At 37.2% G+C, this 25,596-nt stretch overlaps 6 protein-coding genes across 9 annotated transcripts; 4 read left to right on the top strand and 2 right to left on the bottom strand.

Annotated features, from left to right (window-relative positions):
• Positions 1 to 4,870: 4,870 nt before the first annotated feature.
• LOC121766368 lies at positions 4,871 to 9,699 on the top strand. 4 transcript variants are annotated; one of them, XM_042162646.1, is made up of 4 exons: positions 4,893 to 5,001; positions 5,962 to 6,110; positions 6,437 to 7,229; positions 7,554 to 9,699. In XM_042162646.1, exons 3-4 carry the CDS (start codon positions 6,444 to 6,446, stop codon positions 9,300 to 9,302), a joined length of 2,535 nt encoding a protein of 844 aa, XP_042018580.1. In that variant the 5' UTR covers positions 4,893 to 5,001; positions 5,962 to 6,110; positions 6,437 to 6,443; the 3' UTR covers positions 9,303 to 9,699. The 4 variants fall into 4 exon arrangements, with proteins under 4 accessions (XP_042018582.1, XP_042018580.1, XP_042018584.1 ...); XM_042162650.1 differs by lacking the exon at positions 4,893 to 5,001 and adding an exon at positions 5,024 to 5,049; XM_042162648.1 differs by lacking the exon at positions 5,962 to 6,110 and having other exon boundaries at positions 4,871 to 5,001.
• Positions 9,700 to 10,136: 437 nt separating this feature from the next.
• LOC121766575 lies at positions 10,137 to 12,906 on the top strand. Its single transcript, XM_042162844.1, has 3 exons — positions 10,137 to 10,477; positions 11,667 to 11,791; positions 12,390 to 12,906. Exons 1-3 carry the CDS (start codon positions 10,324 to 10,326, stop codon positions 12,675 to 12,677), a joined length of 567 nt encoding a protein of 188 aa, XP_042018778.1. The 5' UTR covers positions 10,137 to 10,323; the 3' UTR covers positions 12,678 to 12,906.
• An 860-nt stretch (positions 12,907 to 13,766) lies between these two features.
• On the top strand, positions 13,767 to 14,522 carry LOC121766634 (protein SRC2-like). The gene has a single exon (XM_042162910.1). The coding sequence runs from the start codon at positions 13,767 to 13,769 to the stop codon at positions 14,520 to 14,522; it is 756 nt and encodes a 251-aa protein (XP_042018844.1).
• A 2,151-nt stretch (positions 14,523 to 16,673) lies between these two features.
• LOC121767527 (alanine--tRNA ligase) lies at positions 16,674 to 19,419 on the bottom strand. The gene is made up of 8 exons (XM_042163810.1): positions 19,242 to 19,419; positions 19,015 to 19,155; positions 18,823 to 18,923; positions 17,801 to 17,893; positions 17,461 to 17,563; positions 17,302 to 17,376; positions 17,061 to 17,156; positions 16,674 to 16,934 (listed from the first exon to the last, which is right to left on the bottom strand). The coding sequence occupies exons 1-8, from the start codon at positions 19,329 to 19,331 to the stop codon at positions 16,878 to 16,880; spliced, it is 756 nt and encodes a 251-aa protein (XP_042019744.1). The 5' UTR covers positions 19,332 to 19,419; the 3' UTR covers positions 16,674 to 16,877.
• A 297-nt stretch (positions 19,420 to 19,716) lies between these two features.
• LOC121767528 (heat shock factor-binding protein-like) lies at positions 19,717 to 21,748 on the bottom strand. The gene is made up of 5 exons (XM_042163811.1): positions 21,665 to 21,748; positions 20,672 to 20,725; positions 20,416 to 20,439; positions 20,294 to 20,336; positions 19,717 to 20,089 (listed from the first exon to the last, which is right to left on the bottom strand). Exons 1-5 carry the CDS (start codon positions 21,665 to 21,667, stop codon positions 19,950 to 19,952), a joined length of 264 nt encoding a protein of 87 aa, XP_042019745.1. The 5' UTR covers positions 21,668 to 21,748; the 3' UTR covers positions 19,717 to 19,949.
• Positions 21,749 to 22,353: 605 nt separating this feature from the next.
• On the top strand, positions 22,354 to 24,298 carry LOC121768838 (xyloglucan 6-xylosyltransferase 2-like). Its single transcript, XM_042165406.1, has one exon. The coding sequence runs from the start codon at positions 22,621 to 22,623 to the stop codon at positions 24,001 to 24,003; it is 1,383 nt and encodes a 460-aa protein (XP_042021340.1). The 5' UTR covers positions 22,354 to 22,620; the 3' UTR covers positions 24,004 to 24,298.
• Positions 24,299 to 25,596: the final 1,298 nt, after the last annotated feature.

Below are 25,596 nucleotides of genomic sequence, written 5' to 3' on the forward strand. Positions count from 1 at the left end.
AAGCGAAATCAACGGTATGTTTATAGTATTTTGGGCTCCTGACGATGTTGCAGCATATCGCTAGGCTAGTATAATGCGAAGATAGCGATCCACTTACACCCTTATAATAATCATGATGGTTTCAACCGATCGCTGAGTTGACACTGTGTCAAATTTAGCTAGTCGTTGGCATGTCGCTGCTCGCAATTCTAACTAACTTTTGCAATTTGCAGTCTTGACCTATTTTAAGCATTTTTTAAAGAAAACTTAACGATGTGGTTAAATAACCAATTGATGTGAATATAGACAATAACAAACTAAAATAAAATTATGCTAAGTTTAACCCCAAAAAACGTGTAAAATCCGCTCAAATCATCTAAGGTCATCCGCAACGCATGCCTTAGCCGTCTCTTATCTCGTCCCGGAGAGACGAGACGGATAAGAGACTGCGTTGCAGCCTTCCGTCTCCATCCCGTCTCGGAGAGACGCCCGTCCCGGAGAGACAGCTCGCGAGACCCATGAATAGTTAAGAGATGAGACGGTTAAGAGAGGGATAAGTGACAGCGTTGCGGATGGCCTAACAAACACTAAATCGACTCGATTTATGTCCCTTGTAATGGAGTGTATTTCGGTTCGAGTAACTGATACTTTCAATTCGATTATACTTAAACAATACGACTAACCAACTATTTCGATTATATATATTTATGTATGATTAACTCAAATTTTTACATACATAAAATGATGTGGGAATTTAACTCCCCGTCAAAGTAAAAAAATGTGTGTCTATTGATGTGAATCAAATTGTACATTTTTATTCCCCTAACTTTACATGATTTATATAGTTTGATGCTTGCAAAAGTATGTTTTGTGGTGTAGGAAGATGAATGAATGGTGAAATAAGGAATGAAACTCGATAGTGAAAAAGTTGTGTGAAAATTCCAGCAAGTACAAGAAATTGGCCACCCGGCCGGGTGATTTTGTAATTGCAAAATTCTACCCGGCCGGGTAGCAGTTTGGAAAAGGAGACAGTTTGTTTCATGATGAAAAGAAAAAGAAAAAGGAGAAAATGAGGAGACGTGGAAAACAAAAGGGGGGGTCCACTCATCAAATGGGGGATTGAGTTGAGGGGACGTTTTTTGGGGGCAGAGGAGAAAGTTGACGGCTGGAGGAGAAAAAGGGAGAAAGAGAGGAGGAAGAAGAGAAGGAACAAATTCCGACCAACATTCCGACGATCCGCCTCCATATCTCCATTCCACTCAACAAGAGCTTGCTTCCTACGGTTTTAATTGTTATTATTACCATGTGTTTAGACTAAGCTCTTTATGTTGCTCCAAGTTGTGATTTAGACTTGTTTGAATGTATCTGCACCTTTGAATTCACGTTTTGACATCGTTGACGTGTTTAATGTTAGATTCTATCACTTTAGAGGCCTCTATCGTTATAGATATTTAATCCTTGTTTATCGTCTCTTTAACATGAACTTGGATGGACTAATCAATTGATGTGTTGTTGAATTAGAATTGTTCAGATGATAATTTGACAATGGATTAGGTAAGTTCCTATAGTAGATGATATTTTATTCCCGCGCTTCCGCAGGAATTTGATATCGTTGAAAGTTAATTCATGGAACAAGTGTTCAGCTGACTGTGAATTATACGTCGCAAACATGTTCAGTGCACGCGATTATGTTGATTAATTAATCCCAAATTTGTGCTTTCGATATAGGTGTAGAATGATTAAAGTCTAATGAGCAACTTGGAGTGACATGTTTCTCCCATCTGTTTAGCCTTTCTTTAGTTAACTTGCAGCTTAATTTTATCATTAGCTTATAGATTTTAAAACCTTCAAAACAAAATCCTTTTTAATTTGTCTTTTGTTTGTTTTCCAATTAAATAATCTACGTCTCCCTGTGGTTCGACACTCGAAGTACTACAGTCGACTCTGTACTCTTGCAGATAGATTGTAATATTAGAGCTATTTTATTAAACTTGTGTGTTAATAATCCATTAATATAAAAGCTCGAAAATTACACATCATCTATAATTTCAAAAAGAAAAATAAAAGTTGCCATTATCTAGAAAATTTAAAATTACTAATAATTTTGAAATATGAAATAAATCGTAGCTTAATACTATCATGCATAATTATGAGTCTTTATAGTACACATGTATCCTCTGCAAGAGCCAAGAGCTATGGAATTTGAAGTACTGTAAATATAGTATAATAAAGTACAATAAGTATTACTCCGTATTTATTTTGTAAATATAGTATAATAAAGTACAATAAGTATTACTCCGTATTTCTTTTGTATGTAGTGCATGTTTGGTAGGATAAATAATTATTATGGATTCAAATTCCATATCGGTTGTGAGAACAATTAGTATGGGGTATATAGATTAAATGAGCTATCTCTCCTAACGGGTTAATCTTTTGAGCTAAGTTATCATGTTCAGTCTGTATTAATTAGTGCTTTCATTGAGAACCCAAACGGCTCGGAGTGGTGGCCGGGCAGCGAACTCGCCATAACCAACAAGTATGTTTGGGGCCGACTCGGAAGGGTGACCCACAGAGTGATGGCTGGGCAAAAAACCGTCGTGACCAATGTGGCCGTGATCAACGAGAACTCGGAGTGGTAGCCTGGTTACGAACCAGCCGTGACCAACGAGGACGTTGACCCTTAAAAGAGGGTCGAATATTACGGACTCAATTTCCACACCGGTTGTGAGAACAACTGGTGTGAGGTATATAGACTAAATATGCTATCTCTTCTAACAAACTAGTCTTTTGGGTTGAGTTATCCTATATAATTTATATAAATAACTCACCTAGGAATGAAAATTCTATGAATAAAAAGGAGAGTTTTGAGTGTTAATTAAAATGGATAGTTGTCGTACGAATATAAAATCATAATTTTTAAAATTTTCATAATTAAGTATCATATAATTGTCAAAATTGAAACTGATACTACAAAATCAAGTATGATAGACGATAAATGACGTTACAATGTCATTCGAGTTTGAGTGTTAATTAAACCGACATGTTGTTACATATATAATACTCCCTCCGTCCTAGTTTTAGAGTGACATTTTGCCAAAAAAGTCCGTCCCAGTTTTAGAGTTACATTTACAATTTTCCATTTTTGGACATAGAAATTTACCCTATTATTCAACAAAATTACACTCAAATGCCATTATAAACACAAAAATAAACCCAAAATAAAAAAAGTCAACCTATCTCACTTTCCACCTACTCACTTCATTTATTACACACTCTACCTTCTCACTTCATTAAATACACACTCCACCAATTTCTTAAAACCCGTGTCATAACTAATTGTTACTCTAAATGTGGGACGGAGGGAGTAGTACTTAATATGTGCGTGAGTTGGATAAACGGTATAAGGGTTAATAATGCCCGAAGACCAAAGGTCTTGGGTTTGAGTCATCCGTTGCGCGGCCTTTTAAATTTATGTTCATTTAACCATCCAAAAAAATAATAAAAAATATATATAGTACTTGAATTTTAATTTTGATTATAGTATGAAATTGCCAAAAAATTGAAAAATATATATTTCAATTTCAAAAGTTGTGCAATGAGATTGATTATAAGCCACCATAAAATTATGGTTTAAATGACAATACTCTTTATAATTAAATTGATTTATATTTTATATTTAGGTTAATAATATCTAGAATATTTAATTTTTTTGATAATTAAACCTAATTTCCTCACGTAGCTGCAAAAGAATTTGTAGTATATAGTGAATCATTCAAAAAAACCCTTAACATCACAGTGAAATATAAAAAATTAATCTCAAACTATGAATTCAAAACTGAGAATATACTATTACTTTTACCAAAATAAATTTCTTATATTTAATAAAAAACAAACAACTCCTTGCAACAGTGTACCATGCTAATGACTAACTAATTTTAAAAAAAGTTTATACAAACAATCCAGTTATAGCTCTGCTTTCTAGAAACTAAAATAAAGTTTGTTCAATAATTCTACCTAAGAAGCAAAATACTTTTCTCTCTTACTTTACTATTTATCCACTTTAATTATATATTGTCATTTTTATAAAGAGTAAATACCAAAAATGGTCATGAACATACACCCATTTTATAATTTTGGTCATATACTTTATCTTTTGAATTTTTGCATCACGAACATTTCAACTCGGATCACAATTGATCCTATACTAACAATTTCGTCAATTTTTAAACGGTTTTAACCTGATTTTGATCGATTTTGATGGTTTTAACTGTCCCATTCGGGGTTAAAACCATTTAAAAATCGGTCAAAATCGGGTTAAAACCGTTTAAACATTGACGGAATTATTAGTGTAGGACCAATTGTGATCCGAGTTGAAATGTTCAGAATGTAAAAATTCAAAAGATAAAGTATAAGACCAAAATCATAAAATGAGCATATGTTCAGGACTAGTTTTGACATTTACTATTTTATAAACAAGCGCAGAAAAATAAATGTGACTCCTAATACGGGACGAAAGGTGTAAAAATGTTTGTACATTTCATTATCTTAATCAGGACTCAAGATAACATATCCTTATATTACATCAAATCGTATCAATAAATCTTGAAGGGTAAATCTTTACTACCCTTCAAGATTTCTCTCCTTCAATATACATTACCATTTGCAAAAAAAGATTACACAAATTTATTATTCAACCCCAAATCCAAAAAGTGCATTACTGTAAAAATAAAAATAAAAATAAAAATGGAGTACATCTATCTTACATGAAGGAGGCGAGGCGCGTCCACTCCACGAACTACCTCGCGCGTGGGATATCAATCTCTTCTTTAAATTGGTCATTTTCTCTTCATCCCTTTGTTTCTCTCTCTAAAACCATCATACTATAAGAAATAGAAGGAATTAAGTAATGGCAACAAGGTAATCGCTCTCTCTCTCTAAGCAACAAGCAAAAAACTCTCCTCTCTCTCTCTCGATTTAATTTACCCCCATGAGAAGAGCTCTGCTCACATAGAAGACACCGAGGTTCTTCCCTCTCCTCTCCGCACCTACACATCTCCTATGCATATAGATGTATAAACACTCTTTATTTTTATTATTATTTTCTATGTTTTTGTTACTTGCTTTTGTATTTCTCATTTTATTGCTCCGCATCTGAACCCAGCCGCTCCACACTCTGCTTCCTCCTCGCGTATACATGCATAAGTTGTATGTATTTTATGTATTTATGTGTTTATCTCTTTGCTGTTCGACGCCGCTTTTTCTGCTCAAGGAATGTGATGGGATTCTGGGGATACGTGGCTTGTGAATTCTTTAAAGATTCTAATTTGGTGGGATCACATTGGAATTGTCTCTCGAGTTCTTGCTTCTCTTCTTCTTCTTGTTCGAGTTTGCATGATTTATGGTTTATGCATAAATATATGTTTATATTTACATATGTATGTTATGTTTATGGCTTTCGGGTTTTCGGGGAGTTGCTCGTGTAGATGAAAACTGCTCAGAATAAGACTTCTTGATGATTTATTCACTTTGATTTGGGATTTGGTTCCATCTGCTGTATCGGTTTGGGATTATTTGGCTTCGTTTTTCCTGTTTTTTTCGGTTATGCATTTATTTTGATGAATACTTCGTGGCTAAAATGTGGTTGAAATTAGATGGAAAAACTTGATCTGTTGTGTCTGTTATTTGGCGATGGATGAGTTTTCTTCATGTTTGATTTGTTTTTCCATAGCTTGAGTTGAAATTTTTTAAAGAAATTTCATTTGTGGCTGTGGATTGACATGTTGTTATATCCTTGTTCCTTTGATTTTATTTCCAAGATTGATTTCACGGCTTTGCCTTTTGGTCGAAATGATATGTCGTTAGGGTCTCGAAATTCTTTAGGATTTCAGCCTTGCAGAATGAATCTTAATTCTTGTGTGGTATGCTTGCACTCATTTTTTCCACTATGATGCATCAATGAGAGTTTCTATTTTTGGTAAGTAGGTGATGGCAGATAGATAGGGAGGAAGCTGCTTGTAGACGCTGTTATGTTTTGGTTGATACAGTGAAAAATCTCATCGGTAGTATCTGGATATTGAGCATACCGGAATTTCTTGGAATTTCATCGATTGTTTTGTTATAGATATTGAAAGGTAACACCTTTATATTATCCGGAGGCAGTGTGTGTTTCTGTTGGAGGCTCGTTTCGTCTATTTCAGTTGGGAATACAGTTAATTTGTTTTCTCGTCTTTCCATTTGTTCCTACTTGGTTTAATCTGCTCATGTCTGTTTGAAATTTCGGGTTTTCACCTCATTTATGCTAAATTTTGGCTTTATTTGAGTAGGAAAAATGCCCCGTTTTGCAGACTTCTTTTCGCTACAGAGATTTGAGATTATGGTTCATCAAACATGTCTCAGTTAGTGGACTTGTGTTATGAAACTAAAACCTTAAGCCCTAATGAAAGTTCTGTTGATTTAGTTGGCAGATGTCTTCATTTGCTCGACATCAGAATGGAGGTTGCATTGATGGCATTTCTGTTAAAGAGTATGACGACTCTGCTACAGCCAACACCTTTCCTCAAACTCAGTCAGATTGTTATGATGCGGGCAAGGAATTTGGGGAGCCTGATATTCTTCCGCGTATAGGAGATGAGTATCAGGCCGAGCTTCCTCCACTAATTAGAAAGCCCATTCACATGCCCTACACTGAAACTGGACTCCATTCCCTCCAAGATTTCTTCATGGGGTTGTCAATACCACTAATTTGGATTGATCTTGGGAAAAGTGATGGCCCTCAAACTGTTCAAGGCTCCAGACATCCATCTCATAAGAATGTGATTGAAGTGGGGACTTTGTGCAATGGTGATAGTGAACCTTCACACAATTCTGTGAAGGGGGTAGTAAAGAGTTTACCAGTTGTAGTGAATATACCAATGTGCATTGATGAAGGTCATCGTCTGGTTCCCGGATTACCCAGTGAAAGATGGAATGATGCTGAAAAAGCGAGTTTCCTCCTCGCATTATACTTGTTTGATAAGAACTTTGTTGAAGTGAGGCGGTTCGTTGGAAGTAAAGGGATGGGTGCAATACTCTTGTTCTACTACGGAGAATTTTATGGCTCTGATGCATACCGTAGATGGTCAGAAGGTCAGAAGTCAAAGAGCAAGAAATGTGTTTATGGGCAGAGGATATTCTCCGGGTCGAGGCAGCAGGAATTCTTGTCTAGGTTGCTCTCTAGAGTCTCTGAAGAATGCAAAAGTGCTTTACTCGAGGTAAAGTGTTTAGATTTTGTTTTACTAATAGCTGCAAAAGTGCTTTACTCGAGGTAAAGTGTTTAGATTTTCCAGAGTTTTGAATATGCAGAATGCTTCCTTTGTTTCTTTAGATTTTTGAATAGGCTCTGGTGATTCTGCTCTGCTTAGATATGGCGTTTGCTTTGGTTGATAGATTGGATTTACGATATATAGGAACGTGTATTTGAAGGATTACATGATCTGAAAAAGTATACGTTATTTCTATCCATCTGATCTATCATCCAAGTGAATGCCCTACTGTGTCTGAATTCTGCTGAAGTTCGTTCCTTGATTCGTTCACAGGTCTCTAGGACGTTTGCAGAAGACAAAATATCATTGGTCGATTATGTCTCTACTCTGAAGGATACAGTGGGGATGGATCTCATCGTAAAAGCTGTTGCCATTGGTTCGGGCAAGCAAGACCTCACGGGGATGGCCTTGGAATCTGTGAGGTCGAACCATGTGACCCGGTCGGAGATACCAGCAGGGAAAGCATGCTCGGCGCTTACAACTGATGAAATCAATAAATTTTTGAGTGGAGACTACAGATTGAGCAAAGCTCGTTCCAATGACCTGTTCTGGGAGGCCGTGTGGCCACGTTTGCTTGCACGAGGCTGGCATTCGGAGCAACCTGATAACCAGGGTTATGCTGCTGGTTCGAAGTGTTTGGTTTTCCTTCTTCCCGGTGTTAAGAAGTTCTCGAGAAGAAAGCTGGTGAAGGGTGATCACTACTTCGACTCAGTCACTGACGTGCTGAGCAAAGTTTCAAAAGATCCCGGCTTGATTGAGCTTGAAAGCGACGAAGCAAATGGCTACCAGGACATGAAGAATGATGAGCCGACTGATGACGCGAAGATGATAGAAGACGAGAACCATCTGCCTTCAAGGCAGCGACATTCGTATCTGCAGCCTCGGACTCCCAATCGCAGCGCGGATGCCATCAAATTCACTGTGGTGGATACTGGACTCCCCGTTGGCAAGATAAGAGAGCTGAGGACCCTTCCTCAGGAAATCCCGAGCAATATGATCTCTCTCGATGCTGCTGAAGAGAAAAAAATGGCTGAACCTGACCCGACGGGTAAATCTGGACCGAAGAAGCTTGCAAGCAGAAAAAATCGCGATGATAATGGTTCGCGCCTTGATATTCATCCCAATGTTGGCAAACCATCGGCCCCACCAAAGAGAAAGGACTTGAACGACAACCAGAAACCTCGAAAGGTATCGAAACCAGTTCCAAGCCGGAAGCAGAAACAAGGCGACGCCGATAATGTGGCTCCCATCAGCAAACGTTGCAAGAAATTAAGTAGCAACACTCACGAGGAACCAAGAGATGGAGTGCTTCTCCACCCTCACTCGACCACCACTGTGCCTAGGTTTGAAAAAGGAGTGTCCTTCAGCTCCTCAGGCGTGCACGAGTCTACTGGGACAACTCAAGTGAGCTCGTTGCAGGATAAGTTGTCGCCTTCCAGATCATCGAGAGGTAGTCAGAAGGAGAGCACTGGATACCCTGAACCCCAGTTGCTGATTGATCTGAACCTGCCTCATGTACCCCTGGAAATCGAGAACAACTACTTCGCTCCAAATCTGCCAAACGAGCCTGATATTCAGCCGGTCCAGCTACATATCCTTGGTTTAGCAGCACCTTCACCTGTTGAGGCTAGTTCTGAGCAGCAATCTGTTGTTAACACACGGAGGCTGAGCACAAGGTATCGCCCCCCAACAACACGGGCGCTGGAGGCTGTAGCAGGTGGATATCTGAGTGTAAGCCGTAGGAAGAAGGGCAGGGACACGAGCTCACTCGATGCACAGCCACCAAGATCTTCACAGCAACCCCGTTCTCGGCCTGGCCCAAGAGAATCTCCCATAAGTTCCATGGCTTCCCCTTCCCAGATCGCTGAAGCTCACAGAGGTGCAAGTACAAGTGGCACCTCGAACACATACAAGAAAAACTACGATCCACCACAACCTAATCAAGACAAACCAGCTCCCAGACAGCAGCAGCAGCAACAGCAGCAGCAGTCTGAGCTCATAAATAAAAAAGGGATTGTTTGAAAACAGTTCTACGACGAGGATCTTGGCAGTTGATGTCTCAAACACCCGAAACAGGAAAACGTGGTACAAATTCTTGCTGCTTTCTTTAACAAAGAGGATCATTCTACATGAAATCTTAAGAGCTTCTGGTTCTTGATGCTCAGTAAACCTAGTTAGGTATTGGTTCTTGACAATCAGAGACGGTTCTTGCTGATGAAACACAACAGAAACGAGTTCTTCATGAGGCGAATGAGGGATCATTTAAGGATAGTTTCAATTTTAATTTCTATTTTTTTCTTCCTTAATATTGATAATACATACTACTGTTAACTAGAAATCTGTTATGAGAGTATTGATCAAAAAACTACATTTTGTTGCATAATAGTAATAAATGATTTTACTGTTAATATGGAAAGTATTCACATGCTTGTCATTATGTGATGCATTTTGTCAGTTTGTGTGTAAAATTTACGTCCACATTCAATGCATTCATGCATGCAATGAAACCAACTTCCTCTTCTTTTTATAATATTGACAAATTACTTTACTATTTTTAGGTGTTTTGAATTTTGTAAGAATACATCGTTATAATGGCCTCAAGTTTTTATTTCCACATTTACATTTTACTGAGTTGCACCATAAAATTGACCAAGATCTCTTAAGTACTAGTTACAAATTTTTTTTTGAGAAGGCATAAATAGTTAAAATTAAATGCACAAATTATATCGAAAGTAACAAAGAGAAATTAATGGAAGTCACTAGTCAGTAATAGGTAAGCAGAGAGCTCATGGGCCTAAAATCATAATAAGCCCATTTTTTGGAGACCCAATAAGAAAGTATACGTGGAAGCTCTGTTCTCACACCAGCTACCAAACTCGAATATTTTCGAAATTGCTGAAAGAATAGCACCGATTTCTCTGATTTTGCATTTCAGTTTTTGATCGAGGTACGTTCAGAAAGAGTATACAATTTCTGGGCTACCCACGAAGTTCAGAGAAAACAAAAAAATAGCATCGATTATTTTGATTTTGTTTTGGTAAAAATGGGTCAGGCATTTCGTCGAGCAACTGGAAGGATTGGAAGCTCCGCAGTTGATACGACGTCGCAGATTCGGAAACCCATTGAGCGACCCCCTGCGCCGCCCCCAAATCCTGCTCCTTCTTCTATTTCCGTTGACAAACACCCAAGTGCTTCTGGTAATTCTTTATTTTATATATTTTGTTACTTTATTTGATTTGTTAAAGTGCTGTTTGAAAATTTCAGCTCATCTTTTTTATGTTTGAAAATTTGATATTTGATCTTACAGTTTCGAATTCATGGTGGTGTTTGCTGATTTGATTAATTGTGGGATCAATTATATTCTAATTTATGCTCTTTTTATTAAATGTTACATCTTCGTCTTCATAGTTTCGGCTTAAGATAAATTGGTGCTATGATTTTCAACATTTTTTTTCTTTAAGAACAAGAGACCTATTTAGCTAAGAAGCACTGCATTTTCATTTCAGATGAAATATTAAGCTTGAATTTGAGTGGCAAAAATTTCATGGCAATGATATTGTTGTTGTGGTTTCTTGTTGGGAAGGAGAGCTGATTCTTCCAAGAATCACTTATGGAGATGGTTGGTTTGAGGGGAAGACATGAGTGATAAAATAATCCACTTAATCAGCTGTGCGGTTTGCAATGGATAACTCCGCCATACTCTAATAATCCATTTGGATGATCATTTATCACCCCAAGCTTGGGTTGATTATTCAATCATCAAGCAATCCTATCAAACCCATATCAATCTTATATCTCCCATCCACCAATGTGATCGCTCCCCATATGTATTGTAAATTAGAGGTTAGAGACTCTTTAACTTGCAAAAGGATAGTTCAAATGGAATGGAAATTCCTGCATTATTAGCGTCATTATTTAATATGAGGCATCTTGGGTTGTGAAGTAGAGCTGGTCTTGGTTGATATATATAGTGTTAGATAAAAGGTTGGAGAATCCTCTACTTTCTTCTTCATTCATTTGGGAACGTGTGGTGGGGTGGAATTACGTGAGAAATCCAACTTTATCATTATTATTATCTTAGATAAGAGCATCTTGGGCTGTGAAGTATAGTTAGTACTACATATACACACATGTATATATTGATAGATACTAGTTGAGATGGGAGAATAGAAGTGGCATCCAGCTTCTAACTTCTTCATCATTATGAATGTACATAACAGCATCTTTTTCGTGAAGTAGAGTTGGTTAGATAAGAAGTTGGATAGTCTTTTGCAGATGGAAAATACAAGTGGGATCCAACTTCTACTTTGTCAGCAATTTTAGCTTAGACATAGTCATAATTGTCTTTTAATTAGTTGGCATAACCTTTTGTTTTTATTGTTGAAGAGGATACATCAAGAGTAAAAGCAGAAAATGTCCTTGAGGATCGAGACCCGCAATATGATTCCATGCTCAATCAAATGGTGGGTAGAATTCAAGCAAAGCCTGGAGGGAAGCTTGAGATGGGCGAGGTAAGGGATCAGAATTCATTACACAGTATTACATTATCATAATTTTTTTATAAAACTCAGATTGCATGCTGGAACAATAATTTTACAATCTTAAATTTTTTTTATAGTAGAGAGCTTTAATTTGATAAAATCGATGAATCTAGGCATCTAACCAACTAGGTAAGGCTCAAAGACGCATCGTAGTCCTACTACTGATTGTCTAGCCAAGAGCAAGCCGACTTGATGAAAGATTTTTCAGTAACTTGCATATGTAGTTGCCTGGTAGATGAGAACGAGACTCTTTACTCCTGATTAAGCATTTATTTTCTGTAATAAAATCTTTATCTTCTCAAACAATCAAACTATAGCATGTTTTGAGTGATGTTGATTTTGTTAATTTGACGGGAAGAAGCTACCATTCTCTTCTCCAACTTACACACCTCTTCAGCTTTCATCACACAATCTAAATTCTTCCTTCTAGGTCTACTGTTTATAACGAATACACCAATTTGCTCTGACTAAATTTCCTTCTACTTTCACAACCCTTCACTACTAACACGACCAATGACTGATATATTCATCTGAAATCTGACTTACAACAAACTTCTGTTTTTGACAGGCCTCGGTGGTGGAGAGTTACAAAAGGCCTTTGCCAAAACTACGGAATACAAAACCAGAATCCGGCAGGTACGAGGACTGGTCTGCGCCGCCTGGAACACTGAAGATAGCACAGCTACGCCAAATTATTCTTTTGCACGAGGGCAAGTCAGATGAACATGACGGTCCCATGGATGCTGGCCAAATTGCCGAACGGTTCCGGATCGACGTAGCACAGGTTCAAAATATCCTCCAATTTGTCTCTCTTCCTCCAGAGGATGACAGTAAAAAGAAAAATGATCTAGGATGATCACTTTTTGTTCTAAGAGCTTCATTTACGATGTTTTTGAATAACTTTTTGTATGAGGCATAGATCTTGTAGAGGTGATGAGAACTGCAAATTGTAGCAGGTGAGTGTTGTAGTGATACTTGATAGTGATTTTTTTCAAGAATTTTGTAATACTCTTCCCCTTATATTCTTGCTTGTTGGAAGAAAATGCATTTTGACTTGGAACTTACTGAGATTTATCTTTCTGATACGTCTATGGTCTTGCTCCGTTCTGTGCTATTGAAGTTTTATTTGTTCAATATCTTTATTCCATTCTAATGGACCTACGTGTGGTCTCCATCGTTTACGCCCCTAAGAAAACGCCAAAGGTCTGGAATTAGGAACATGAACAAAATGAATAGGGAAGAAAAGAAATAAAAAATAAAGTAAAGATAACATTAAAATTCAATAACAAAAAGTTGGAGTCTAAAAAGACTCTTAATTAATGAACTAAATATCAAAAGATAACAGAAAAGATTGTTAATTTAAATAAGATGAGATAATTCTCACCCAATACTTACTCCATTATTTCGAATAAGCTACTTCAACATTGTCCAATATGGCTCAATCTAATTTCTACGTATGTTTGTTTCATGGACATAAATTTTAAACTAGTAGTACAAAACTATCCGTGTGATGAAAGTTGAAAATTTAGATGCATAGCTTTGGGTTGTGCATGTATCTGTTTGCGCGGGGCAGATGAAGCTGCCTCAGTCGACGACAACACACAAGATCCAACTTATTAGTACAATTTTCTCGTGCCCTGGGCCGGGCCGGGCCGGGGTCGACTGTAGAAGATTTTGCGGAGAAGCTTCTGAGAAAGGAAGGCTTCCACACTAGTTTACTCAATTTACACGTCACCGCATATAATACTCCATATATAACACACACGAATTTTGAATTGTGAATCTTATAAGTAGTCTTACACTTCCTTCTCTCTAAAAATCCCTACTTTTCTTTCTTAATTTGTGTTGTGTTGTGTTGAGTTTTTCAAAGAAAATGGTGCACCCAATTCTAGACATCACGGTTCAATACGCCGAGGATTTGAACAAGGTCAGTTTAATTTCGAAAATGGACGTGTACGTCGTCGTTTCCATCTCCGGCGGAGATGGAAACTCCAAGCTAAAGACTAAAACACCCATCCATCACGGCGGCGGCACCAACCCCACTTGGACTTTTCCGATGAAGTTCGCTGTCGACGAGGCGGCGCTCACGCAAAACCGCCTCATGCTAGACTTCGACATCAAGTGCGAGAAGGCCTTAGGCAACAGAGTCATCGGCGAAGTCCACGTCCCCGTTAAGGAGCTTCTTGATATTCCGGCCAAGGCCTGCGCCGCCAAGAATTTCGTCACCTACCAAGTGAAAAAGCCCGATGGAAGGCCCAAAGGGAACCTCACCTTCTCCTATCATTTCCGACCAACCACCGCCGCGCCGCCGCCGGATTCCACGATTGCGTACCCTGTGGTGGAGCCCATTTCGCCATATCATCTGATGATGGCGACGGGAGGCTATTCGCCTTCTCCGCCGGAGTTTGTGTATGGGAAACCCATGGCGGCGGAATCAACTCCGCCATATTCGCCGTCGGCGTTGGGAGTTTATCCGCAGCCGGTGGCGGTGTCGCAGGAGATATGCGGAGGACTATATCCACCACCGCCGCCGCCGTCATCGTACCTTGGTATGATCAAACCGAAAGTCTATCCTCAGCCACTGTCGCCGCCGTGTTTAAAGCCGCAGGGGTATTTTGGTCATTCGCCGCCGATGATGCAGCTAGCTCCGGATTGGTGGATTGCTGATTGTAGATATGAAACGCGATGCACCGGATTTTGATTCAAATTAATTTATTTTTTGTGTTTTTTCTTTACTTTTCATAATCATACACATTAGTTTAGTGTTCAATAAAATTGTGATTGGGGTTAGCTTATGACATTTTTACTGTTTTTGTATAGATCGAGATAATTAATTTATTAATAATAATGTGATGTTATGCCAATAAACCAAATGGTATAAATTTGAATTTTATGTGAATACAGGTACTCAAAATAAAATTTGAGAGTGTGCTTTGGATCAATAGTATTAAAAAATGTTACATATCGAAGTCGTGTGACGGAATATTAGTGATACCACGGGCGTTTTTATCATTAGCATTAACTAAAAAGATTGCAAGAACTCGAATCCACCTTCATTATTTTCAATAATGTTTTTTTTCTTCATATTAGAATTTATTAATTACAGTTAAAATTAAGTCCGAACAAATGCGTAGAGGCTTCTTAGTACGAAGGAATGGAATGAGGATGGAATCAAATAGAGATAGAATGGAATGGAATTATGATTTAAGAATGGAATTGAATCCCCATTCCATTCTTGTGATTTCATTCCTATGTTTGGTAACACAATTAATATAGGAATGAAATGAAATGAAATATGAATAATTAATACGTTGATTCTACCAAAAAATATTTATTCAAAAATATTTTTGCCAAATATTTTGGATCATATATTTTGTACTATACACGTAAATGAGTGTGTGCATATGTGAGAGAGAAATGAAATGGAATGACCATTCCTTAACTAAATGGAAGAAAAATACAAAGCAAAGGTGATTCCTTAACTAAATGTGTGTATGTGAAATGGAATGGTGATTTTTAAGGAAGAAAAATACAAAGCAAAAGAAAGGAATGAAGGTAGAAATGTCATTCCATTCCCCCATTTCATTCCACCATACCAAAAAACCTCTAATAAGGAGGGAATGGAATGGAAATGAGAATGAAATGAAGGTGGGAATGGAATGATAATTCCATTCCATCCCTGTGCTTGGTAAGCACAATGAATGCAAAGTGAATGAAATTGTTATTCCTTCCTTGATTCAATTCTTATGTTTGATAACTACAAATAATATAGAATTGGAATGAAATGAAATATGAATAATTAATATGTTGATTCTAAAAAAAATTATTTATTCAAAAATATTTTTTGCCAAATACTACATTTTTCTTGTGTGTGTGTATATGTGTTGTGTATGTACGTGTGGCTCTCTATGTGCGTGTGTGTTTCAATTATTAAAAATTTTAAAATTTTAATTTTATTATAAAATTGTGAAGATATTAAATTTAAATATAATATAAAATAATATTTATATAATTTTGTTAAAATTTAAAATAAGAAGAAAGGAAAATGAATGGAATGACCATTACTTAGCTAAATGGATAGAATAGTGATTCCAAAGAAAAAAATTTACCAAACAAAGAAATGGAATTGAAGTTGGAATGTCATTCCATTCTTCTATTGTATTCCATCATACCAAGCAGGGCTTGCATCTGCTTCTAAAAACATTTGGGCGTATGACACTATTATGATGCAAATAACCTAAATCGTTATTCAAATTAGGGTAGGTGCCGTGCCAATTAGAATATTAGACATTGAATCAGTCAAGAAAGGATTGGTGGAATTTAACAACCTCATAAAATGACTAGTTTTATGGAGTATTAAAAAAAACACTGTTTTGCTAGGTCCCTCTAAAGAAGTCATTTGCTAGTTCTTGATGATAAGTCAACAGTCTAATGAGCTATCATTTTCGTGTCACTTGTTTCCAAATAAATTATGGTACCATTTCATTTAGTGGGACTACGAAAACATAAAAGCAGTGGACTTGGTCTTACTTAGATTAAATTCATCGAAATTATATTTGAGTTTGGCGTCCAAATTTAGGTATAGTGCATTTTGTAAGACTCGTACTATCATAAATACATTTCTAAAATATCTATTTCACTATTTAAAAATATCAGATTCGTTGAAATAATACTTCCTTCTATCTCCATTTGAAGTCCCATTTTTTTACTAAGCACATGTTTTAAAAAATTATTTAACTTTGTAAATAAAAATAGTTAAAAAGGTTAGTGAATGTTGGTAATATATATTGATTTTATGATAAAATGTTAATGAAATGAGTTAATGAAAAGTGAGTCCACATGGCAAAAATAATAAAAATGAAATGACAAAGTTGGACTTCTAATAGAGGAGTAATTAGAATTTGATTACATCCAAACATACATATCTTTACTATCACAAGATTCAAACTAAGTAAAGAAAATATCCAACATGTTCGATTATTAATGCTTAATTGATTATGTTGTGTTACATTTGTTTGAGATTGAATTTCATTTGCATACACACGTCTCACATACACTATCCAACATTGTAAAAAACTTTTGTCAATCCCTTTTTTGTCCGAATCTGAGCAACCTGAAAGTTGAGGAAAAAGAAAACAAAAAATGATCAAAGGAATAAAATAATAACATTTTTTTCATTGAAAAGAAAAGACCAATCAGCTCTATATATCCAATGATTCAAAGGAAATAAGTAGCATACCGTTAGGCTCGAGATGTCACTGATGTCTCCTACGTGTGTGCCCCCGCACGGGCACCCTAGGGTTTGCCCGAGCTGCACAATCCGGGGAGTGCTGTCCTGAAAAGTACAAGAACGGGAGAAAGTAGTCTCAGAAACATTTGCAAGATTTGAACAATCATAAATATCTAAAGTTGTCAAATAAGCATTCCCTCTCGAGTCTCGAGTGCAAGTTACATATAGGAGAGACGAAGAGTATGCTGACCTTGGGTATGTACTCGGGAAGTGATCCACCACAGAGTTCAGAAGCTTCATCGTAGGGTAAAATGGAGACAGACACCTGGATGAAGCGGGGACATATTATAGTAACGACGCAACATCATTCTAAGTATATAAAGAGTGAAGGTTTACTTCTAATACATACTTTCCCTCCTTTTGTGATCAAACTGTTAGCTTCTGCTTGTATCTCATTCTGCTTGCTTTGTAATTCATTCTGTGGAACTGTGCCTTTGTATTCTACATACGGCCTGCAAACAACACGATAACAAGTAACTCATAAAGACGAAACCAAGGAAACAAGCACTGAGCTAGAACCATTCTGCTTCAACTCGGAGTAGAAGATGTGTTATCAAACTAAACTTGACAAAAGGAAAGATACAACCATATATAACCAATCTGTTAGATTTTTTATATTAAGAATCTCATTTTCTGAAAACGATGTTGAAGAATAACGAAAAGCTAATGTAACTAGTTAAAGTGCATACCCATCTGGGAAGTGGTATCCTTTGGAAGGCTCCAAGTGCTCCCATCCGACGTTTCTCACACACATATCAAGTAAATGCCCGGCTGAATGTAGCCTGCAAGAACGTTGCATCGCTTTTATAATGTTTAGTTATTGGTAATAGCAGCATCCGATTTCTTGCATAAGCTTGCCAAAGTTAAAAGCTAAAGATTTTCAAGGAAATCACAGATATGAAATAACAAATGACATTGGTTCTTTCTACTTGATATTGTAGTATCAACGTTTAGCTATTTAAAGAAAATATTTCATGTATACCAATTGAAGCTCAAAGCCAGACATTTCAACACACCAGCAGTAAGAGCATACCACAAGATTTGAAATAACATTGCTTCTACTCTATATAGAGGCATTAACGGCGTGTGGCAATTTGGAGAAAAACTTCAACAACTCAAGCAACCAGCAGTTGGAGAAATCACAAAATGCAAAATAACATTGTCCCGACTTTGTATGGCATATTACTAGGCAAACCAGAAAAAAAGATTTCGTACACTAATAGAAGCTAAAACCTGAAAATTTTCACAACTCATTCTACTTCTAAGTTCTACCAACTCACAAAATGCGAAATAACATTGCTTCTATTCAACAGTATAGAAATAACGGTGTGTTGAAAAAGCTTGCATAAAATAGAAGCTCAAAGCCTCAATTCAAACAACCATCAGTGAGAGAAAGCCACAAATTGTGAAATCACATCGAAACTCAATATACCATAGTATGTGTTAGTTGAGGAAAAACTTGCACAAAGCCACAGACTAGTAAACGTTAAAAGCTAGCTATTTTTCAACAACTCAAGCAACTAGCAGTAAATTAAAAATCACAACCTATGTAATAACATTGTTCCTCTCTATTTATTTGGCTATTAAAGCAAAGATTGCATAAACTAATCCGGAAAGGCTAAGAGAAAATCACATAATGTGAATTTCATTCAACATGGTCCAAATCACTTGAAATTAGGTTAAGATCAATCACTTAATATCTCATTAATACCTGGAATTAAGTGTACGCCTTTCTTGATCCACACTCAAGAAAACGTGAGCACCTTTCTCAAAATTCCCATCTTTGGAATTGAACCGGCCATAGTGATACACCTGTAACAGAGCAAAAAATGTGAAAAAAAAACAAAACAAAAATTTCCCACAAAAATATTATAGCGTATTATGATCGCAGAGAAAAACAGACGATTTTATCCTTTGATCGGACATCCTCAACAAGGAAGGAGAGGTGGGTGCTGGAAATGGAACCCTTGTCTGAAGGCTGGCCGCCGCCTTGTGGGTGGAAAATAGTGGAATCCAGCACCAAAGTCTGCCGCCCATCATCACTCTTTTCACGAATTCACCAAGAAAATCTAGTTAGATATCAATTGCGTAATACTGAGCGTGTTTGTGTGAGAGAGAGAGAGAGCTGACCAGGAAGGAGGAGAGGACAGTGGAAGTGGATTGGAGTCTGGACGTGTCTTCAAAGTAATCCAGTTTTGTTGGGCTTAGATTTTCTGCCATTGCTGTGGATTTCTCAAAATCTCTGCAACTCACGGTCTTGTGTTAACTGTTTAAAGCTTTCTTCTTCAACTTTGGCGTTACAAATTTATTGTAAAATACTCTCTCCGTCCGAGTTTTGCCATTTCGGTGCGTTCCACAATAAAAATTCTATTTTACTTTTATTAGTTTTAGGTCTCACATTTCACCAACTTATTCCACTCAATAATCCGTGCTATAACTAAATATGACTCTTTGGTGCATCGTGTATCTCATTTTGTCATTTCGCACGATTTACTCATTCACCTTTTTACAATTTTGTTATTCTATCATTTGCTAGTTCTTCGAATTGAAACCTTCTAGATTTGACATATGACTAATTAATTTGGGTCAAGATCAACATGTTGTATAGGGCTAAGAAAAAATTCATTGAGTAAAAACTTGCAGTTGCACAATAACACCATAGTTTGCTCGTAATGCTCTGTTTTCAGCGAGCAAATTACACATCCACACACATACAAAACACACCAAACCTTAAGCAAACTAATTTCATCCCAAGAAATACGATCACAGAATAGACCATGGGAAAATTTACAAGATGAGAAAAATAACAATCTGCGCTTTGTAGAAGCACTCATTTGATCAACTATCTTCACCTGACTTAGGATCTTCTCCAGACTTCGATGGAGCTGAAGGCGACGGAGCACCATCTTGACCCATCTCGGTTCTTAGGTCGTTGATGCTCTGCTCTAACTCATCAATGCGGTTTCCCATCTCATCAAGTAGAACACGGTTAAGGAATTCAAAGACGAACATATCATTACTTATGAATGGTAAAACCCAAACTAGCCAAGTATACCTAAATATGTTGAGCAATGTATATTCCAGAAATAAGGATGCATATGCAATATCATTGTCGAAAGAAATCTATTTGATGATGTTATATAGAATGAGAAGCGAAGAAATGCAACTACTTAGAAGGATATTTTTAGTGATTATGGACTCCGACATTACTTGGAACCTAGATTGCTGCAGAGAGAAAAATAGATTAGTAAAAAGATGCCAAATGCAAAATATACACAGAATCAATCGCAAGTAAGATTAATACCATTTGCTGGAGAAGGTTTTGGACCTGCACGATAACACCAAGGGTTAGTGCCAAACGATGAGCATTAGTGGTAATCCAACCAACCCTTCTACCCAATAACAAAGGCTTGTAAAAGTATGATTTCAAATAGACCGAAACTTGTAAATGTACAGATTGTAATCGGAAAAAGATCAGCTATACTTCTATCCTTTGAGATGAAAAGAGAATATACAGCACAACAGACAGTCATAAACAAAAATTAATAGAATTGACTTACGAATGCAGTCATATCACCCGTGCTTTGTTTAGAACTGTCTGCATCATGACCGTCCTGCAATCAAAGGCAGATGTCCATTACATAAATATTTGTACTAAGGAGCATTGAAGCGTGCACCGAAACCATGAAAAACAAGCATCTATTAACTTCAATAGATCAATATAATATTGCAACGAAGAAAGAACACTAAAGAGAAGGAAAAAAAGCAGTAAATGTCCTCGTTGCTTGCCTGATCTGAAAGCTATTGTAGAAGGTAAACATCCAACACATACCAAGTTAACAAATCCAACAGCAGCATGCTAGCATTTTGTGGACTAAAAACAAATTGTTGTAACCATTTACACAGTTTGGGAAAGCCAAAGGCAAATAGTAAGTTACTCAATAAGCTCACTGAAGTGAACAATGATCAAAATTTCATAATTAACTGAAGCAACATAAATACAAGCCACAAACAGAAAAATGCATTAAATTTCCAATATATTGTGATATGATGAAATTTTACTAACCACACCTTGGTTACAAAAAAGTAAACCATCATCACTTTGAAGTTTGAACTGTCATTAGAACCTATTCTTGAGCAAATCCACTACTCAGAAAATGACCCAATAATACATGAAACCAAGCTATTCTTCAATATTCACCCCCTCTTATAATCATAGCAATTTTACACATCTATGTAGATTTAACACATTTGATGTCTCTTCAGTAACTTAATTCAATAATAAATTGCAATTTCCTTAGTTCACATTGTTCAAGCTACATTAATTACCAGTAGGGAAAAAGTAAAATTAGGAAACCCCTGTAAAAAATTACTCAGTTACCCATACATTCAAACAAACAAAGGGAAAAAAACTGAAAATGAAGCTCACAACTGACGAATAGTTAGAGCAAAGGTGAAACAAGGCAAATCTATAGATCGAAACTTGAATACACCCACGATCCAAAGAAATTCGCGAAAACATACGCAAAATCATTCGAAAATGGGCAAATTACCATGCTTTTTGGGAGAGTTCGTTTGAGCTGTGGAGAGAAATTGGACTGAAATATTTTTGAGATTGTGATAAATGAGAACTTCGGTTGTTGAATTTCAAATTTTAAAATACAAGACAGCTAAAAAGCCCATTAAAATTGTACACCTCCTTTTTGCGAATCGGGCTGTCAAAATGGCCCGACCCGACTTTTCTAATGGGCTAATACGTGTCCTCATATTTTATTCATACTACTCCCACCTCCGCCATTAAATATCTCATTTTTCCTTGTTCGTTCGTCCGCCAATAAATATCTCATTTCACCTTTACCAAATAATATTTAGTAAGTGGACCCTACATTCCACTGACTCATTTCACTCATATTTTATTATAAATCAATATATAAAAATAGACTCTACATTCCACCAACTTTTCTACCAATTTTACTTCATAAAGTTAAATAATTTCTTAAAATCCATACCGATCAAACATGAAACATTTAATAGCGGACGGAGGGAATATTATTTAACTTTAGTAAAAGATTCATTATGCATAAGTAATTAATTAAAATAAAGTAACTTTTATGCGACTTTGAAAAAAATTGAGAGTATAAAATTTTAATTATACATTAAAATTTAAAACCGTATTAATACATGGAAGTACTATTCCATATCATAATTTTTTTTTAAGACAAACATTCCAATAGAACAATAAATTATGTGTGAGAATTCAGAACCAATTCTCCGATTATCCTCTCAATTCAACTCCGCCGCTTTCAACCGACCAACACAAAACTATTCCACCGTTTCGTAAAACCCATCTCAAATTTCATCCAAGATCCCATCTTTAATCAATATTTCTTCATGAATCACGCCCCCAGATGAAGCAAAAGCATCAATTCCAACCCCTTTTCCACACCCACATTACAATTTATTGAATTAGGCCTTTCCCTGTTCCAGCTCAGGCCGTCCAAAATTCTCCATGATAGGCCGCCTGCTCGGCCCGCGCCGGGCCCGCCAGCTGCAGCGGTTCGTACGCAACGGTAAGCTCACAATCTTCTGCCTTTTCCTCACCGTCATAATGTTTCGCGGATATCTTGGCGCCGGAAGGTTCGGGACGCCGGAGAAGGATCTCGACGAAATCCGCGAAACCCTTTCCTTCATCCGCAATCGGGCCGAGCCGCGGAGGGTTCTCGAAGAGGCTTTAATCTCGGCTCAGGGGGGGCTGAAATCTGCCGAGAATGCGGGAGCTGGGAGCAACAATTATGCTGCTTTTGACATTACTAAGATTTTTAGGGATGAGGATGATGGCGCTGAGGAATTCAATCGTGATCCTTCGCAGCCGTATAGCCTCGGCCCGAAAATATCGGATTGGGACGAGCAGCGGGCAGAGTGGCTGCAGAGGCACCCTAAATTCCCCAATTTTTTACGTGAGCATAAGCCTAGGGTTCTGCTGGTGACGGGGTCGTCTCCGAAGCCGTGTGAGAATCCGGTGGGGGATCATTACCTGTTGAAGTCGATCAAGAACAAGATTGATTACTGCAGGCTTCATGCGATTGAGATTTTCTACAATATGGCATTGCTGGATGCTGAAATGTCTGGATTTTGGGCTAAGCTGCCATTGATTAGGAAGCTCATGCTGTCTTACCCTGAGGTGGAGTTTTTGTGGTGGATGGATAGCGACGCCATGTTTACGGATATGGCGTTTGAGCTTCCGTGGGAGAGGTACAAGGACGTGAATTTCGTGCTGCATGGTTGGGATCATATGATCTATGATGATAAGAACTGGATTGGGTTGAACACGGGCAGCTTCTTGCTGAGGAATTGCCAGTGGTCTTTGGACCTTCTTGACACGTGGGCGCCCATGGGGCCGAAGGGGAAGGCCAGGGAGGAGGCCGGGAAGGTCTTGACGAGGGAACTAAAGGGTAGGCCGGTGTTCGAGGCCGATGATCAGTCTGCAATGGTGTATATTCTGGCCACGCAGAAGGAGAAGTGGGCTGACAAGGTTTATCTTGAGAGTGCGTATTATTTGCACGGTTATTGGGGGATTTTGGTGGATAAGTACGAGGACATGATCGAGAGTTACCACCCCGGTTATGGTGATCACAGGTGGCCTTTAGTCACGCATTTTGTGGGCTGCAAGCCTTGTGGGAAGTTTGGGGATTATCCCGTTGAGCGTTGCTTGAAACAGATGGACCGAGCATTCAACTTTGGAGATAACCAGATTCTGCAGATGTATGGATTCACTCATAACTCTCTTGGCAGTAGGAGAGTGAGGAGGATACGGAATGAGACGAGCAATCCTATTGCAATGAGAGATGAGCTCGGATTGCTTCACCCTGCATTCAAAGCTGTGAAGGTGTGATCTTATTGACTTCTCAAGTGGAAAGAGGATGTATATATGATGGATCAGAATCATTAGTTGTGAGTGATGATGACACTTTTAGCTCATGAGATTTTGCTGGGCTTCTTCGATTTTCATTGGTTTGGTAATTAGTAGATGTTACTTTGGGATTTCCACTGTGAAATAGTGCAACTCCATAACCATTTGAGCAATTGTCAATTGGCATAGTTTGTTCAAGTTCCATGAATTTCAATGTAAATAGATAGGATCATTTATTGTTGTCTGATATAAATGTTAAAATCTTTGTTTTGACTTACCATTATGTTGTGGTAGTGTTTCCTTTGTTTTCATGTTTGTAGTTTTGGTGGTGATGAACATTTGATCTGCAATATGTGGCTGCATCTTTGCTGGAATGCACGGGTAAGTGGTCGTTCTGAGTCGCTTTACTGTTCGCCATGAGCTTGCATATGGAAGAGAATACGAGATTTTATGATTGCTAGCGTTTTTAGTACATGGGAGAGAATACGAGATCTTATCACATCTCAGTCTTTTTAAATTTGTATTCTTGGAGATGTTTACAGACTTATAAGAAGATGTGAGTTTTCTCTGGGTTCTTGAAGCTGGAAGTTTAGCCCATGTGTTCTTCTCAATCTTGTTGTATTTTGAGTTACCACTCTTGCAATGTCCAATTTTATATTAGGAGTTGTCTGAATCTTTGTTGCTATGTTACTATTCTTTATTGCTGTTGTGGCCAGAGGATCTTCTTATTGGCAATCTTATCAATCTTTATGTTCTTGGTTTGTGTCAAATCGTTAGTAATTGCATGTTGTATGAATTAGTTTTCATTTCTTGGTTATAATATGATAATAGTATTACATGTGCAACCCATATGTGCAACATGCATGTACACTCCAACAATATGGTAAAATTTTGAAACAGTAGTATAATAAAAGTGACAATTTTGGAGTACGCGATTTAATTAATTCCCAATAAATATGGCCTAAAAAATTGGTGGATGTACATATTGGTGCTAATTTACTAGTACTAAATTTTACTATCATTTTACAATCAAACAACGTGCACAACATCAACATGTGACAAGAACATATTGGTGCTAATTTACTAGTACTAAATTTTACTATCATTTTACAATCAAACAACGTGCACAACATCAACATGTGACAAGAACCATAAACTAGCTCAGGCACATTAAGTTCTTAATTAATGCGTTTGCATGAACAATTTAAAGAAACCGCACCATTCATTCAAAAAATTAAAAATATTACTCCTAAAAGATAATCTCCTTGAAATTTTAGAACTCTCAATAAGGAAAGTAAGGGCCATTGCAGTGAGAGTGACCGACTTCACCACATTTATATATTTCTGAATTAATTTAGTATTATCAAACTATCAAAGCTCTATGAAACTTAAACTAACTTCGAATTAAGTTGAACATCAGCTCGATTGAATTTTAAGCCCTCCAAATATGTAACCCTCTAACAATATTGGACTCACTATTACAAATACAAAGTGATACTATATTGGAGTAACTCTTTATTAATTCCAATCTCACCAACCAATTGCAAATGGAGATAACATATAGTAGGGCGCAAT

This window comes from Salvia splendens, chromosome 15, assembly GCF_004379255.2.
Source record: "Salvia splendens isolate huo1 chromosome 15, SspV2, whole genome shotgun sequence".
NCBI lineage: Eukaryota > Viridiplantae > Streptophyta > Magnoliopsida > Lamiales > Lamiaceae > Salvia > Salvia splendens.